This window comes from Corvus moneduloides, chromosome 6 (assembly GCF_009650955.1).
Source record: "Corvus moneduloides isolate bCorMon1 chromosome 6, bCorMon1.pri, whole genome shotgun sequence".
NCBI classification, from domain to species: Eukaryota; Metazoa; Chordata; class Aves; order Passeriformes; family Corvidae; genus Corvus; species Corvus moneduloides.
This window is the reverse complement of record NC_045481.1, coordinates 6,106,534-6,120,427: the sequence shown is the minus strand read 5'-3', so window position 1 is coordinate 6,120,427 and position 13,894 is coordinate 6,106,534. Positions and strand designations below refer to the sequence as shown.

Here is a 13,894-nt window from a genome sequence, read left to right as displayed (position 1 = left end):
CCATCTCACCACATACCATCCCCTTCCTTCTGCCATGGAAGCATGAGAAATCACCTCCCTTCCTTGTCTGAAGAAGAGATTTCCCCTCTGCCAAGGATGCCTGGCCAGGGATCAGTGCCCAGCTGACTCGCACAGTGCTCTAATGCAGCGGAAATTAAACAGGCCCATGAACTGGGACCAAAGTCTCTATTGACAGGGATATTATTTGAGAAGATAAGATTTTAAATGTGTGCTGCACAAGAAAAAGCCTGGACAGGCAAACAATAAGAGAAGCTTTTTTCTTTTATTTTAGTCTTTCCAAAGCAGGATTGCCTGACATATTCAGTGCTATAACAAATACATGTTTTTAAATGGTTCAGAGAATTGGGAACATAAAACCCCAGAACATTAGCATTTACTTTAACTGTCTCACAGAACTAGAAAACAAAAAATCAGTTCCTTCATTTCAAAGCAGTTACGTCTCCTCAAGTCAAGTGTTAAAGAAAAATGAATTAAATTAATGTGCCCTTTTGAATTCAAGCGCCAAACATTCAAAGGATGTGTGTATAAAAGTACCAGCCCTCCCAGGCAGCATGTACCTACACAGGTGCAGCATTTCTAAACACAGCACGCAGGAGGTATTTTCAAAAGATAAAATGTACCCAAAATGTTCAGCACTTGTACCTGAGAAGTTTCAGATGTGAGGAGCTGCATCTTGGGCCAGGTTTTATCCTTGGCCTGGCCCGCTCAGCTGCCTCCAGCAGACACAGACCGTCAAAAGCTTTCCCAGCCACTGGCTTGTCACAGCAAATGAAGATGAGTGGCTCCAGTTTCTGGACCCTGTTCATGCCTCCCAATGGTTGGCCAGCCTCAGAGGAACCAGATGCCTTGGGAGGCTAATCCTGCCTCCATCTAAAATACAGCTTTTGCATTTCATTTTAAAAGACCAGCTCTTGCTCTTTCTGCTCTTTCTGTACTAGAATGCTATTTTTCTCCTCTCTCTTCCAATTCATTGCACAAGATAATTTGTTGTTATTTTAATTTTTTTTTCTTTTACCTTTGTACATTTGAGAAAAACTTTAAAAACCTTCTGAAACAAGCTGGGGAAGAGCAGAAAAAATGAAGCTCATTTTCCTACATATTTTTCCTACACCCTCCCCACCACCCCCAACCAAATTCCACCAAATTCCCCTTGAACACCCCCAGCTCAAACAGAGGCAGCAGACGCTGGAGCTGTCACAATGGACCAGCTCACTGACCCTTGGCCATCAAACCCACTTTTTTCTGCTTCTCTGGAAATGATCCTCTGCCAGCTGACAAAATTTGTAGAAGCATGACTGTCTTTGAGACAGTTACCCTGCTCTCAAATGTGATTGAAATTGGCCAACCTGTTAAAAAGTGATGGTGGTGGAAGGGAGACTGGCGAGGAGACAGATGGCAGACAGCTCAGCTTTAGCCTCCACTGAGCTGATTGAGAAGTGGGAATGCTTTCACCCTCTCGTGAAAAATGATATCACTCTTCTGCTGAAATTCAAAACTTAGTTTCCTGACATTAAAAATGTGACTTCTCCAAGTGGTCAAAATTAGGATGAAAAAAAAAAAAGAAGGACGTCTTGACAAAACAGCACTTGGTGCTTTGCCAAGGGATGAAGTCATTCTAAAGAATTAAAATGCAGCTGGAGGAAGGACAGGATAATCAGAACGATAAAACATAACGCAGCCGGGAGCCTGGCGGGGCCCACACGTGCTCGTGCTGAGCAGTGGGGTCCCAGCAGGAGCAGCAAGTGGAGTCCTAAGCCCTTGCATTTGCATGGTGGTGTTGTACACCAAGCACACAGAAAACCTGAGATTTTACTATCAAATTTATGGGCAGCCTCATTTAGGCCAAGCTGACCAAGTGCTGGCACCAAGAGTCATGGCCCAGTCTCCTCTCCCTGAGCTCAGTGCCAGCAGCTTCACCGTGGTGTGTGCTGAGCTTGCACAGGGACACAGGCAAGGCTGCCTGCAGGAGTAAAACCAACCCTGTGCTGGTTAGCCCTGAACTGGGAATCAGCCTGGGAAAACCCACCTGAGGCTGAGGACTCTCCCACAAGGACAGGGTGAGGCTGCAGGAACAGCAACACAAGCATGGGTGTCCCCAGCAGGGCCCAGGTCCTCCAGAGCCATCCCCAGCACCCCTTGGCACTGGGGTTACTTGGGAGGAATAGGATGTGAGGCTGGTTGATTGGGCAGGGAGAATTTTAAGTGGTTTTCAGAAAATGCATGGGGTGAAGCAGGACAACCAAGGCAAGAAGGCACTGTCCTAGCACTGGCTCAGACCGTGCCACCACCCCAGCAGCAGCATCCACCTGAGCTCCCAAACCCTTGAGCAACTTGCAGACAGTGCCTGGCTCTGTAGATCCCCCTCTGTGCCTGGAGGAGCTGCTGGGGGACTGCTGCAAACCCTGAGCAAACCCCAGCCCACCCTGCAGCCCCTGCCAGCCCTCTCAGCTGAGCCTGGTCACCCACAAACATCAGTCCTTAGCAAAACACCTACTTCATCCCCAGTTTGCACCAAGGAGGGTGAGTTTTTCCAAACTCCCAAGTTTCTCTCTGAGCCTCCCAGCATATCACATTTCTCCACTGTCTAAAGATGAAGGGCCCTGGGCCGGTTTTTCTGTGTCCTCAGACATGTCTTGTATCAACTGCCTTTGCTGAGGTTTCCAGGCACTGAAGCTACCAACTATTGCCAGAAAAAGAAATTCTATTTCAGGGCTGGTCCTGGAAAGCCAACCCTGTGGGTGCCAGCAGGGCTGCAGAAATCGTGGTTTCTCATGTCTCCCTCAAATATGGCACTGCTTTTCTGAGAGGAACAAACTAACCCCACTTCAAAGCCACCAATCTGGGAATTTTTTTAGCTTCTATCTTTCTCCATCTTAATGTGGGCAGAGATTACAACTGCAACCTGCCAGAAGTAAACCACTCACAACTACATCATGACCAAAGGTAGATGCAAATAAAAGTAGCCACCAGATACAGACAGACTCCTTGTTGGTGCAATTTTACCTCTCCAGCTCATCATTTGAGCTCTTACCTTTGTTTCCACCATGTGGCCACCCCAGCTTCTACGGGGACATCCCTCCGTGTCCCACACACACAGCCAGGACATCAGCAAGGCTGGTATCTACACACAGCAGGCACACTGGTGACACTGACCCCGTGTGCCCTGGTGCAGGTGCCAACACGTCATTGGTGTGTAGGAGAAATGCTGAATCCAGAGTGCCACCATAGAGGGTGCTGGAGGGGCTTCTCCCCCAAATCCTGCCAGGGCTGGATGAGACAGCAGGGAAGAGCAGACATCAAAGGCATAGCCAGCACTCTTCCTTCCCCACACAGAGTTGGCTGAAAGGCTGGATGAGGGGGAAGCAGAGACGTGGTGGGACATGGGAATCTCTTCAGGCCCCGAAAAGCCCCAGCCTGCTGCCATAGGGCCCCTGTGTCAGTGTGGATGGACAGGGGCACCAAGTGCAGGGCAGATATTTCCCATTCCTCCCAGTCCTGCATTATGCAGCAGGCACCTGCATCCCTGTTCTGAACAAAACACATCCCCCTCTCCTAGATGCATATTCTCTCCGTTCTGCCACAGCCAGAACAAAAAGGAAGATACGTTGGGTTTGCATGTCTACATGAGCCATCTGCTTCTATTTTATTGATAAAGACCTGTAACAGCAGCATTCTCCATAACAAAATAAGACTGTTTCTAAGGTGTGGACAGTTGTGCGTGTGCAGGGGTAGTTTCAGCCCAGAATTCTGCAGAAGCTGGGTTTAATGCTAATCTTTTTTTTTTCCAGTCAGATATCATCAGACATTAGTATTCCTAACGCAGCATATAATTAGCAAGAGGCAATATATTGTATGATCATGCACGTTAGCGCTTAAGTAGAATAAAAATGTTTCATTGTCAGCTACATGAAAAGCTAAGAATAAACCCATATCAGTTCTTCCAGTTGAATATCCAAACATCTTTTCCTTGTACTTTTCATCTTTTTGTCACAGTTTTGCACTTCAGATATCTCTTTCAACCACATACCCAGCAAGTGAAACAGTGCTCACACCATCCCAGTGGCCTCTCACCAGTCAATACCAATAAGTTATTTAGATTCAAGGTACAGTTTTTAATGCAAATCTTTGAACTTTACAAAAGTGAATAGGACACATGAATTTGTTTCTTATAACCTTCACAGTACAAACAGTTCTCCCTTTATAGATTTATTTATCATAAAAATAATTCAACAATAAATGCAAGCTCTAGAAGCCTTTCTTTTGCACCAACAGAAGTCACGGACCTGGCATTTTTATTCATTTGTCTGTACTGTTATTTTTTAAGATAAACAATTTATAGATAAATTTTGTGCTTGGCCTGAGAATTTGTGGATGCTCATCCCTGGAAGTGTTCAAGGCCAGGTTGGATGGGGCCCTGAGCAACCTGGTCTAGTGGGAGGTTGCACATGGCAGGGGGTTGGAATGAGATGGTCTTTAAGTTCCCTTCCAACTCAAACCATTTTGTGATCCTATGATCTCAGGCTGGGAAAGGGGAGCTGAGATCTCCATTGATCCAGGTGCTCCCTCAGCCACGGGGCTGAATCACTCCAAATGCCAACCAGCTCTCTGTGCTGAGGAGATGACAGCAGAGAAAGGAGAAAGATTAAAGGCAGATGATTCTACTAAACACCAGGAGGGAGGTGCAGTAGGAGCCTTACAGCACTGTCCTGTGGCAACAAACCTCAGGAGTGATGTCTGTCCACCCACAAAGCTCCTGAGGGGAACGACTCCCACATCATGGAGCACAAGGAGGAAACATGACAAGGACACAACTCAGTGTCTACAGTGTCCAGCTGTGCCCACAACAGAGAGACAACAAAACCCTGTCAGAGATGGTATATTGTTCTAATATAGAAAGAAGTCAATACACACTAAAAATAATTTATTACATACCGTATATTTAAATCAACAGCCAAATATACATTGAGATGTGCTTCATGCAAATGCCCCGTGGCACTGTGCCATAAAAAACATTTTTATATATACACACACATATAAATGTCACGCAGTATTTAAATGCTAAGTCTACCAAATGATTACTTCATTTACTCTTCTTGACAAACAAAACTCTCTGCTGGGAAAAAGTCAATGAAGTTACAGCTGAGAATACAGCCCAGCAAGACACAAACCATGGCAATGCCAGCAGAGGAGAGATGTGGTACCAGATTAATTGGAAAACTTGTGCTTGAGGTGCCACGTAGTGACAGCAAGGGATTGGAGGACAGGTTTTATCCTGAGCACCACGAACATAAAATATTGCTACCAGGCACTGACCTACCTTGGACCAGACCGCTGTAGATATTAATGAGAGGATGGGAGATGCAGTGATGGAGACAGCGTGGAGGAAAAGCACCCAGAAAGTGTACACGAGACACAAGAGGGATGAGGAAAGCTGACAAAATTATATTATTTTTTCCTAGTTGCTAATGAAGAGAGAAATTTGCAATGTTACCCTAAGCTTGAGAAATGAAGGGAAAGGGAAGTATTTGGCACAATGAAGTGCCTTCCCTGGAGGTCACAGCTAATTAATGGTTGTGGGCCAGGAAGAATCCCGCTTTTGTGTGAACCCTGAATCCTTGTTCCTCACCCATGGCCAATATCAGCTTTTTGTCTCTTATTTCTCAGTAAGATCAGCCCACACTGGGAATGACACTACAGGGGACAAACACCTCCAGAGTATTTGGTGTCTATTTGATGTCCCCCACTACAGCCAGAGGAAATACAAAATCCAGGAGGAAACATCCTTAGCTTCTCACACCTGCAGCTGCCCAAGCAGCTGTGATTTCTGTTAAAGCAAAAGAATTTGCTTTCCAATTTCCTCGGGAGATGAGCGAGTCAGGTCTGAATGGATTTTCACAGCTCCCATCTGGCTTTTGTGTTTCTTCCCCAACTTTTTCCAGCACCAGCTGCCTAATGCTCCCTCAACCCAGTGACCATACAGGGTTTTGGTGTGTGAGATCGCATAGACTATCACAGCCTACCTGCATCACTGCCAAGCAGCAGTCTTCCTTCTGCTCCATCAGTGGTACCTCAGAGGATCCAGGGTTTTATTCTCCTGTGATGGGCAGTATTCAAATCCTATGCAGGTTCCCAGATTAGGATCAGAAGTCCCATCACTGGAATTTTGTCTGCCTTCTGCATGAGTTAGGTTTTCCCTGTTCTGGGTGTAATGACTTGTCTAGTGACAGAGCTTTGCTCAGGTTGTTCAGCTCTGCAGAGACATCTCAAAATTTGTCCTCCCAGGACAAACTTTGGAGCTCAGTGGAGGGGAAAAAATGTCCCCTTCAGCCTTCTGTTTTGGGGGAGCAGCACAGGGAGAGCCCAGCCCAGAGCTCTCCTCTTACCCCTTCATTTGTATAGAGGGTCTGTGTGGAGAGGAGAGGGATTATAATGCCAAAAGAGATGAATGGTATCTACCAAGTTTTTTATTCAGGCTACAGTATTGACCTATATCTGCTTTATAAAGGTGAAAAAACATGGATAGCTGTGTGGGTTGAGCAGGAGCATCTTCCTGCTGCCAGCTGGCAAACAGCTTGGGGATTACAGCATGAGGATTAATAGCCTTTGTCATTCGTAAGTGCAGATGCTAACCTTACTCATATGACAGACTGATCTTCTTTGGATTCTGTGCCTGTTTGCTGTTCCAGAAAGATGACCTTGGGCTGCTGTGAGAGACAAAATATTTACACATTCATTTCTTAGGGCCCACAGCGTAGGCTGCAGGAAGGCACAAGCTCGTTCTGCACTGAAAAAAAGCTGTATGCCTTCAGCAGATCTGGAGCTCAGGAGTCATGCAGAGAAACTGGGTTTCAGCTGAGGCTTGATGCCACTGCAGCCTGGCTGTGCTGCTTTCTGGAGTAGGGAGAGAGCAAATTCCCAGCTCTACAGCAGCACACCAAGAGCCTTCCCCTCCTGCCTTTTTCCCTCGCCACCACCTTCCCACCACTGCTTGGGGTTTTCATTTCTTGCATGACAGCTTATTAAATCCTCACCAGATCCCAAATAAACACCCAAACCAGCTCTGTGGAATTATCTTGGATGCCTTTCCAAGCTTTAGGATCTGTCAGCTTCTGGCTGCTTGTATCACAGAAGCAGATGAGCTCAGAGCCAGCACAGCTTCCTGAGATATGAGAATGTATTTGTTGGGGTATCACATGCTGGAGGGAAAAACCTGCCTCATTCAAAGTGTGAGCTTTTCTACAAACCCTGGCTGCTTTGTTTTTTCCCCTCAAACCATAGCTGCAAACATCACACTTAGTACATTTTAAATGGAAAGCGGATGTTCCTGCATACTAATTCCTGCAGGCTCTGTTGTCCTTTTGCAGAACACAATGCCCATGAGAAAAAGGAGAAAGCAAATAAAGAACCAGTTGTTTCTTCTGTCATTGACTTTGTCCACAATGAGGTGAATGGGTGTCAGTACTCTGTAAATACTGAAGTGTCACAGCCCAACCTCAAACTCCACAAGTGGACAAGAGAGCAGGGAGGCAAGGTCTTGATCAGGAGCATCACAACTTTAAGATGACCCCTCTGGGAAGGGAAAATATGAAGAAGGAGGCCATGTTCTTTGCTCAGCCTTTCAGTCCACCTTTCGTGCTGAAGGGCAGAAGGCAGCTGAGAGGCAGAGAGATGAAGAGCCGTGATCACACAGATTAAAGATGATGATAAATATGGGAGCGGAAAGCAAGCTCTGCAGGCACGCCAGCTCCAAGGTCACTGCCAGCTGCAGCTGAAGGGGAAAATGAACTGCCACCAGAGGAAACGCCTGCTCCTCTGCCAAGCTGCCACCTTCGGCTTTATGCTGGGAAAATGATCAATAGCAGCTGGCAGCCTTTGGATCTGTGCATCCAGGAACTTCTAACGACATCCATGGCTGAAGATCAGTCGGCTATGTAAAGCACCAAATAACTCCTCAGGATCTGCAGCTGCTAAAAATACACCCAAGCATTGTCCACGTACCCCAGGAGCTGCACAACCCACTTTGCCCCTGAAGGGAAAGGCAGACAAGGCAGAGCAACAGGAATGAGCAGGCCACAGCAGGGTCCAGCTAATTAAAGACACTGGTAAAAAGGGAACCCAGACAAATCAAAGGATGTGGAAGATCATCCAGATAAAGCCTTTGCAAATGGGCAGCGAGCGATCGCTGCAGCTCAGTGGGCTAAAAGAGGAGCTCATTTCTGTGGGCATCGGTTGAAGATCACCGTTATTATGGAGAATATAAACACGGTGAGATCACTCTGTTCTGTTGTCGATAAACAGCAAAAAAGAAAAAATAAAATAGCAGCAGAGAGCTTGGCAGGACAGGGGCATGCTGGCTGGGGAGAGAACAAGGAAAGAGCAGACTGCAACCAGCTGAATGATGCTGTTCAAGATACAGAGATGTATCCAGGACACTTGCCCATACTACTCTGGGCCTATGCCAGTGCAGTTAATTCCTTTCCACACAATGGTTTTGTGGGTTTTCAGGCTTTTTTTGTTTTAAGAGAAGAAAATTCAAATGGACTATAAAGGGATTACAAAAAAGTGTCAAAAGGGAATGAATTATCTTAGAAAACATGAGTGCATTAGGAAACATCCATAATCTAGACCTGCAAGTGCCCAGGCATCCCAGAACCAGGTTATCAATTCCTATCCTGCTCCCTGAAATCCCCATGGCCCTCCCACAGCTCCTCTCCCCACTTGGAACCCCACGGAAGAAGAGAGCATCAGTATCCCCATGGAGAGGTCAGTGGAGCACAGGGCCTCCCAGCCACCTGTGAGTCAAGTGAGAGTCAGGATTCCCAAGGAATGGAAAACTTCCTGGAAATTCAGCCTTGCCAGCCGCTTCCAAGGGAAACAAGGGGTTAAAGCAGTGACTGAAAGGGCAGTGGTGTTTACATAAGAAAGACCAAGAGCACAAGCCCAGCCTGTATCAATATTAGCAATGACTAATTCAATCTGTCAATGGGAAGAATTACAGGAGCTTTGGAATATGCCAGAGCTGCGACAAAGCCTTCATTTCAGACTGTCAATAATGGAAGGAAAAACAAACCACAAAAGCAACAAAAATCTCAAAATATAGCTAGCAAGCACAAGTACCCCCAGCACCTTGTTCACCCCAAGATTCTTAAATTTCTCCATTGCTTTAGCAGGAAATAAAGAACCCCACAAATGCACTTCTGAAGGCATGGATGTGCCAACAGTTTTGGCAGTAGCTTCAAAAACCCAATGGTTCCCCTTCCACACCCATTGCCCCCTCCCTCCAAAATTTACTGGTAAAATATAAGGGTAAAATGTTGCAGCAAGGATGCAGCAACCTGCTTCCCTTGGACAGCAAAGTTTTAACACATGCTAAGATATTAACTTACTTTAAGCAAGCTGTTTTCATTTGCTTTCCTCTGGCTCCAAATACTCTACACTGAAATTATATATTAAAATTCAATTCCCTTTGTGCCATATCTTCAGAAAAAGACCTTAATGTGAAAACAGCATGGAAGTCCAAACCCAGTGTACTTCATTCTTTTTTAAAATTATCTTTTTCATTAGTATTTTTTTCATCATGCTGTTATAAGTCTGAGTTGTCTCCAGTTCACTGCGGAAACATATTACCAACATAGACTTTTCCCTTAGCTATAACGAAGCATAAGCAAGACTTTGCAGGTTCAAGAAGTTCTGAAGAGAATCTCAGTAAGTTTATTACACACACACATTCCGGGTAATAAAATTAGTTATAAACACTTGCATATATATTTTATGCAGTTCAGGAAAAAAAAGATGGAGAGATTGGAAAACAACTGGAATCAGCAAACACACATTTTGAATTGGGCTGTTTCCCCTACTTTTTTATTTTTCCCAGGAGAAAAATGTATGATAAATAAAATTCTATTCTGTTTGTTACCACTCAGATGTTCACTTTTTCTTGCATGGGTAATACAGCAGTTTTAGCAGTGAAGTCAAAAATGTACTTGTTGGATGAGCTGCATTTGGGTTACACCCTGCTTGGTGTTACAAAGCCCCAGTAGTGCAAAGCAGACATGCCAGCTTATCTAGACAGTGGAGGAGAACCCTCCTGCATAGGATACCCACCAGTCTCCCTGGAAAAATGATGCTCAGACAGGTGATAAGAAGACACAAAAGCATGGTCTGTAGAATAACTTGTATCACCTGTACCAGAAGTGCTTCTCTGTGCAGATTGTTCTGTCTGCCTCCTGAGGACAGACAGAACCTCTGTGTGACACCAAGTGATAACCTGTGAGTGTCACAGCACTGCCCTCAGGGCCTGTCTAGCCTGGATGTGACGGAAACCAGCACCAAGGACCAATTTTGGTCAAGCAGCCAGTGCCAAAATTTGCATTAGTTAGATTTGCACAGCACCGTTGAAGTAAAGGAAGTGGCTGTGGTGCAGGAGGAGGCAGAATTTGGTGCCAGGTCTCAGTAAATGGCAAAAACAAACCATGGTGTGATTCACTACAGACAAACCTCTTCAGCAAAATATTTCCTGTATCTTGCTGTCATCAGCAGGAATGGAGAAAAGACAGTCCTCTCCCAGAGAGTGTGGAGAGTGGGAGATTGGGCAGCTGATAGCATTTGGAGATCTCAGCACCTCACTGCCTACATTCTACTGAGGATGAACATCCTCCTCTGTGTCACACACAGCACTGCAACAACAACCACTTAGCCAAGCAGCAGACTGAGACACGTCCTCTATCCATCATCTCCATGACTTCAGCTTACAGAGACAGGAAAAGAGATTAAAATGGAAAAGGACAATGTAGTCTGAAAAGTAACCAGGTGACAGTGTCATCACCTCATCCAGCAGGGCTGCTCCTTGCATTGCTTTCACTTGGAGGCAGGGAACACAATCCTTTTCTCCAGTGCTAGTTCAGCAGAGCCAGCAGCCCCTCTGGGAGGAGCACCTGGATCCTATTCCTGGCCTGCAAGAGAGCTCTTTCCCAACGTTAGGTGACATGATCTGGCATTGTCTACTGCTCAGCATGCCAAAATGAGTCCCCTTCTATCCCAAGGAGATATTACAGGATAGCACAGGAGATCTGAAGAAGAGCCCTCAGCAAACTGAGTAGTGCTTTGCGGAATCCCAGAGAAACCATGGATCTGAAGCCCTCCCCTGTAATGCTCACACAAATGCTTTTCTGAATGAACCTCACTTCTAAAAATCACATTAACACATGGGCAAAATGATGCAGAAAGGAGTGATTCAGGCACAAAGGTGGATGTGCAGTTTGTTCTGGTCTTTTTTGGTATTTGTGATGACAGAAGCCATAACTTCAAGTAAATATCTAAACATGCATTGTATAATGCAATATAAAACTGATGCTTGTTATCTCTTGTGCAAACCTATGGCAATGCAGGCTAACAAGTGCACAGGGTGCCTAAATAAAAATACCAGTAGTATTTAGTCCTTATATCAATTGTTAGTACAGGAGAACAGTAGTAATGTCTAGGCACTTAAAAGTTGACAGAGAATTCAAGAGTGCTTTCTCATGCTGCCTGAAAAATTTATCATCCAGTCTACAGTGGTATCAAATGCTTATTTCTAGGACTTAGAAACATGATAATAAAAGGGAAAGGATGTGATTTGCATGCAGGTTAGCTTTTCTATGAGCTATCTGCGTGGCAAGAATATTTGCAAACGTCATTAATTTAAACAAGGACAGAGAGAGAAGAGAGAGTTTACCCCAGAAGAAAACAGCATCACCTCGGAATCAGTCTGTGATGATTAAGCCTATGACAAAATGAGCAAGACAGTGACCAAGGAAAGGATTTTGCAGGTATTCCCACTGCTTCTCCCTAGGGCTAATTATCTGGATGTAAAAAATGCAGGGCAAGCTGGAAAAGCAAGAACTAACCATGCTTCCCAGGCCTTGCTACCTGTGATACCCATGGCTGCTGACACTGAGCAGGCAGGTTAAAGCTGTGTGCCCTGCCAGAGCTGTTTTCTGCTGGCAGAGAACAAGGAGAGACAGCCCTTTGTCCCACGATCTGCAGGCTGCCCTGGTCACCTCTAGGACTCCAGCAGCATGTGCCACCTGCAGACCTGCATCCCCTGCGACTCCTTCATTTCCTGCCAGTGGCTCTGCTCCTCCTCCCCGCTGCTGCTCTGGCCCATGGAGATCCAGCCGATCATCTCCTTGCGCTTCATGCTGCGCCTGTTGTAGATGGAGATCAGCAGGGTAACATCAGAGAGCTGGAAGAGGGCGACCTGGAAGATGAAAGTTTCCTTGTAGACGGGGTTGGGCTGTCCCCGGCGGATGGAGGTCTTGCAGCGAGACATCTCCTGACCCACGGAGTTGCGCAGGCAGAGCTTTCCGTAGGTGTCTAAGACAAAAAAGAGGAAATGACAGGTTTGGTGCAGGTGGCAGACTAAATGAAAGCCCCAGGCAGTCAAAAAAACACCCCAAAAACTGTCCAGGTAGAGCAGCTTAGTCTGCAGTGAATAAAAGATGAGGGCTGGATCGCACTCCTTGGCAAAATCCATGGGATGAGAAGCAGAAGATGAAAACACCTCTTGGATTTTCTCATATTCAGCTGGGGAGAAAAGAAAACTGATGCATGTTTCAGCCCCACTCTCTTGGAAAGAACAGGATGTCTGGTGTCCAGTCGTAGCAAACCTGTCTAAGACTAACCAAAACTATGAGTATCTCCACATCAAACAGTGTCTTCACCTTCCCTTCCTCTCCCTCACAATCAAGCTTCATTGGGGCTGTCTTACCCAGGCTTCCCTTGGCTGCCCTTGCCTCTCCTCCACGCTCTACGATCTATTCTTTGAGATACCAAAAAAAAATAGGGTCTTGAAAAGGAAGGAAAAGAAACCTGCACACATAGTGAAATTATGTGATCTCCCATGATAGTTCCATGTTTTATCCAAATTCTCATATTACCTTTTTGCTGGACTCAAGGTCAATTTTATTTACAATTTAAGTCCATACAAGGAGTAAATATTCTTAGCAAATACAAGGAAGGGATGGTCCAATTTAGTGTTCCTGTAAATCTACTCTTTAAATTCCTGCTGCCCCCTGTATTAATCAGTTCTCCTCCATTACGTGCTTGCTAATAGTGTGGTGTCAGAGCTCGCAGTGCTCCACAGACCCAGCTCAGTGTAAATTTTCACCTTGCTCTGCACATGACAGTGACAGATTGCTTGGCTAGACAAGTCCTCTGCTAACCCCTTTGTAAACTGTGCCTGGGTTCCTGCAAGTGAGTATTATTTCAGAGTGTGCTGAAGATAGGAAATAAATAACAAGCCTCCATCCCTTGTCTGCAGCATTTCTATCCTCTTCTGTTCCCGTTTGATGTGCTATTTTACGCACTTATCTACTGAGCAACACAAGGTGTGAAATTACACTTCAGGTGTGAAAACACTTCCATGTCTCCAAAGCAGGGCTTCCCGCTCCTCTCAAACTGTTCCACTGAAAAAGCTGTCAGGAGGCTGACAATCAAGGAGCAAATTGTGAGCCTGCACAGCTGTACAGCTATCAAGTTACTGCGGGGAAAGTTCAGCCCAGTCCTTAGCTGGGGGTGCCAGCTTGGCTCCCAGCATAACACTGGGAATGAAGAGGATCTTGCCAGCAAGGACCTGCTTGTTACACAGAAAGGCAAAGCTTTGATTTGATTTCCTGATTGTGCCTGGGAAAGAAAAAAAGAAGCTTTATTGAAAGGTGGACTAATTTCCACCTTAATATTCAGTCTTGAGGGACTGAAATCTGTAACAGCTTCAGACCCATCAGAAACACAAAGTCCAGCAGAGGACCCTCTCTTCCAGCTTGTCTCAACGTGAAAGCAGACACAACTCCTACAGTATTTGTAGAGATGTCACTGTGCTTGGCACTGACACACC

General features: G+C 45.7%; 1 protein-coding gene across 6 annotated transcripts in view; it reads right to left on the bottom strand.

Annotated features, from left to right (window-relative positions):
- Positions 1–3,631: 3,631 nt before the first annotated feature.
- Positions 3,632–13,894, bottom strand: part of SYT16 (synaptotagmin 16) — a 103,633-nt gene continuing 93,370 nt past the window's right edge. For all 6 annotated transcript variants that reach the window (XM_032112575.1, XM_032112573.1, XM_032112579.1 and 3 more), the window contains one exon: positions 3,632–12,375. In XM_032112575.1, the coding sequence (XP_031968466.1) occupies positions 12,062–12,375 (314 nt within the window). In that variant the 3' untranslated portion in view covers positions 3,632–12,061. The remainder of the gene's footprint in view (positions 12,376–13,894) is intronic.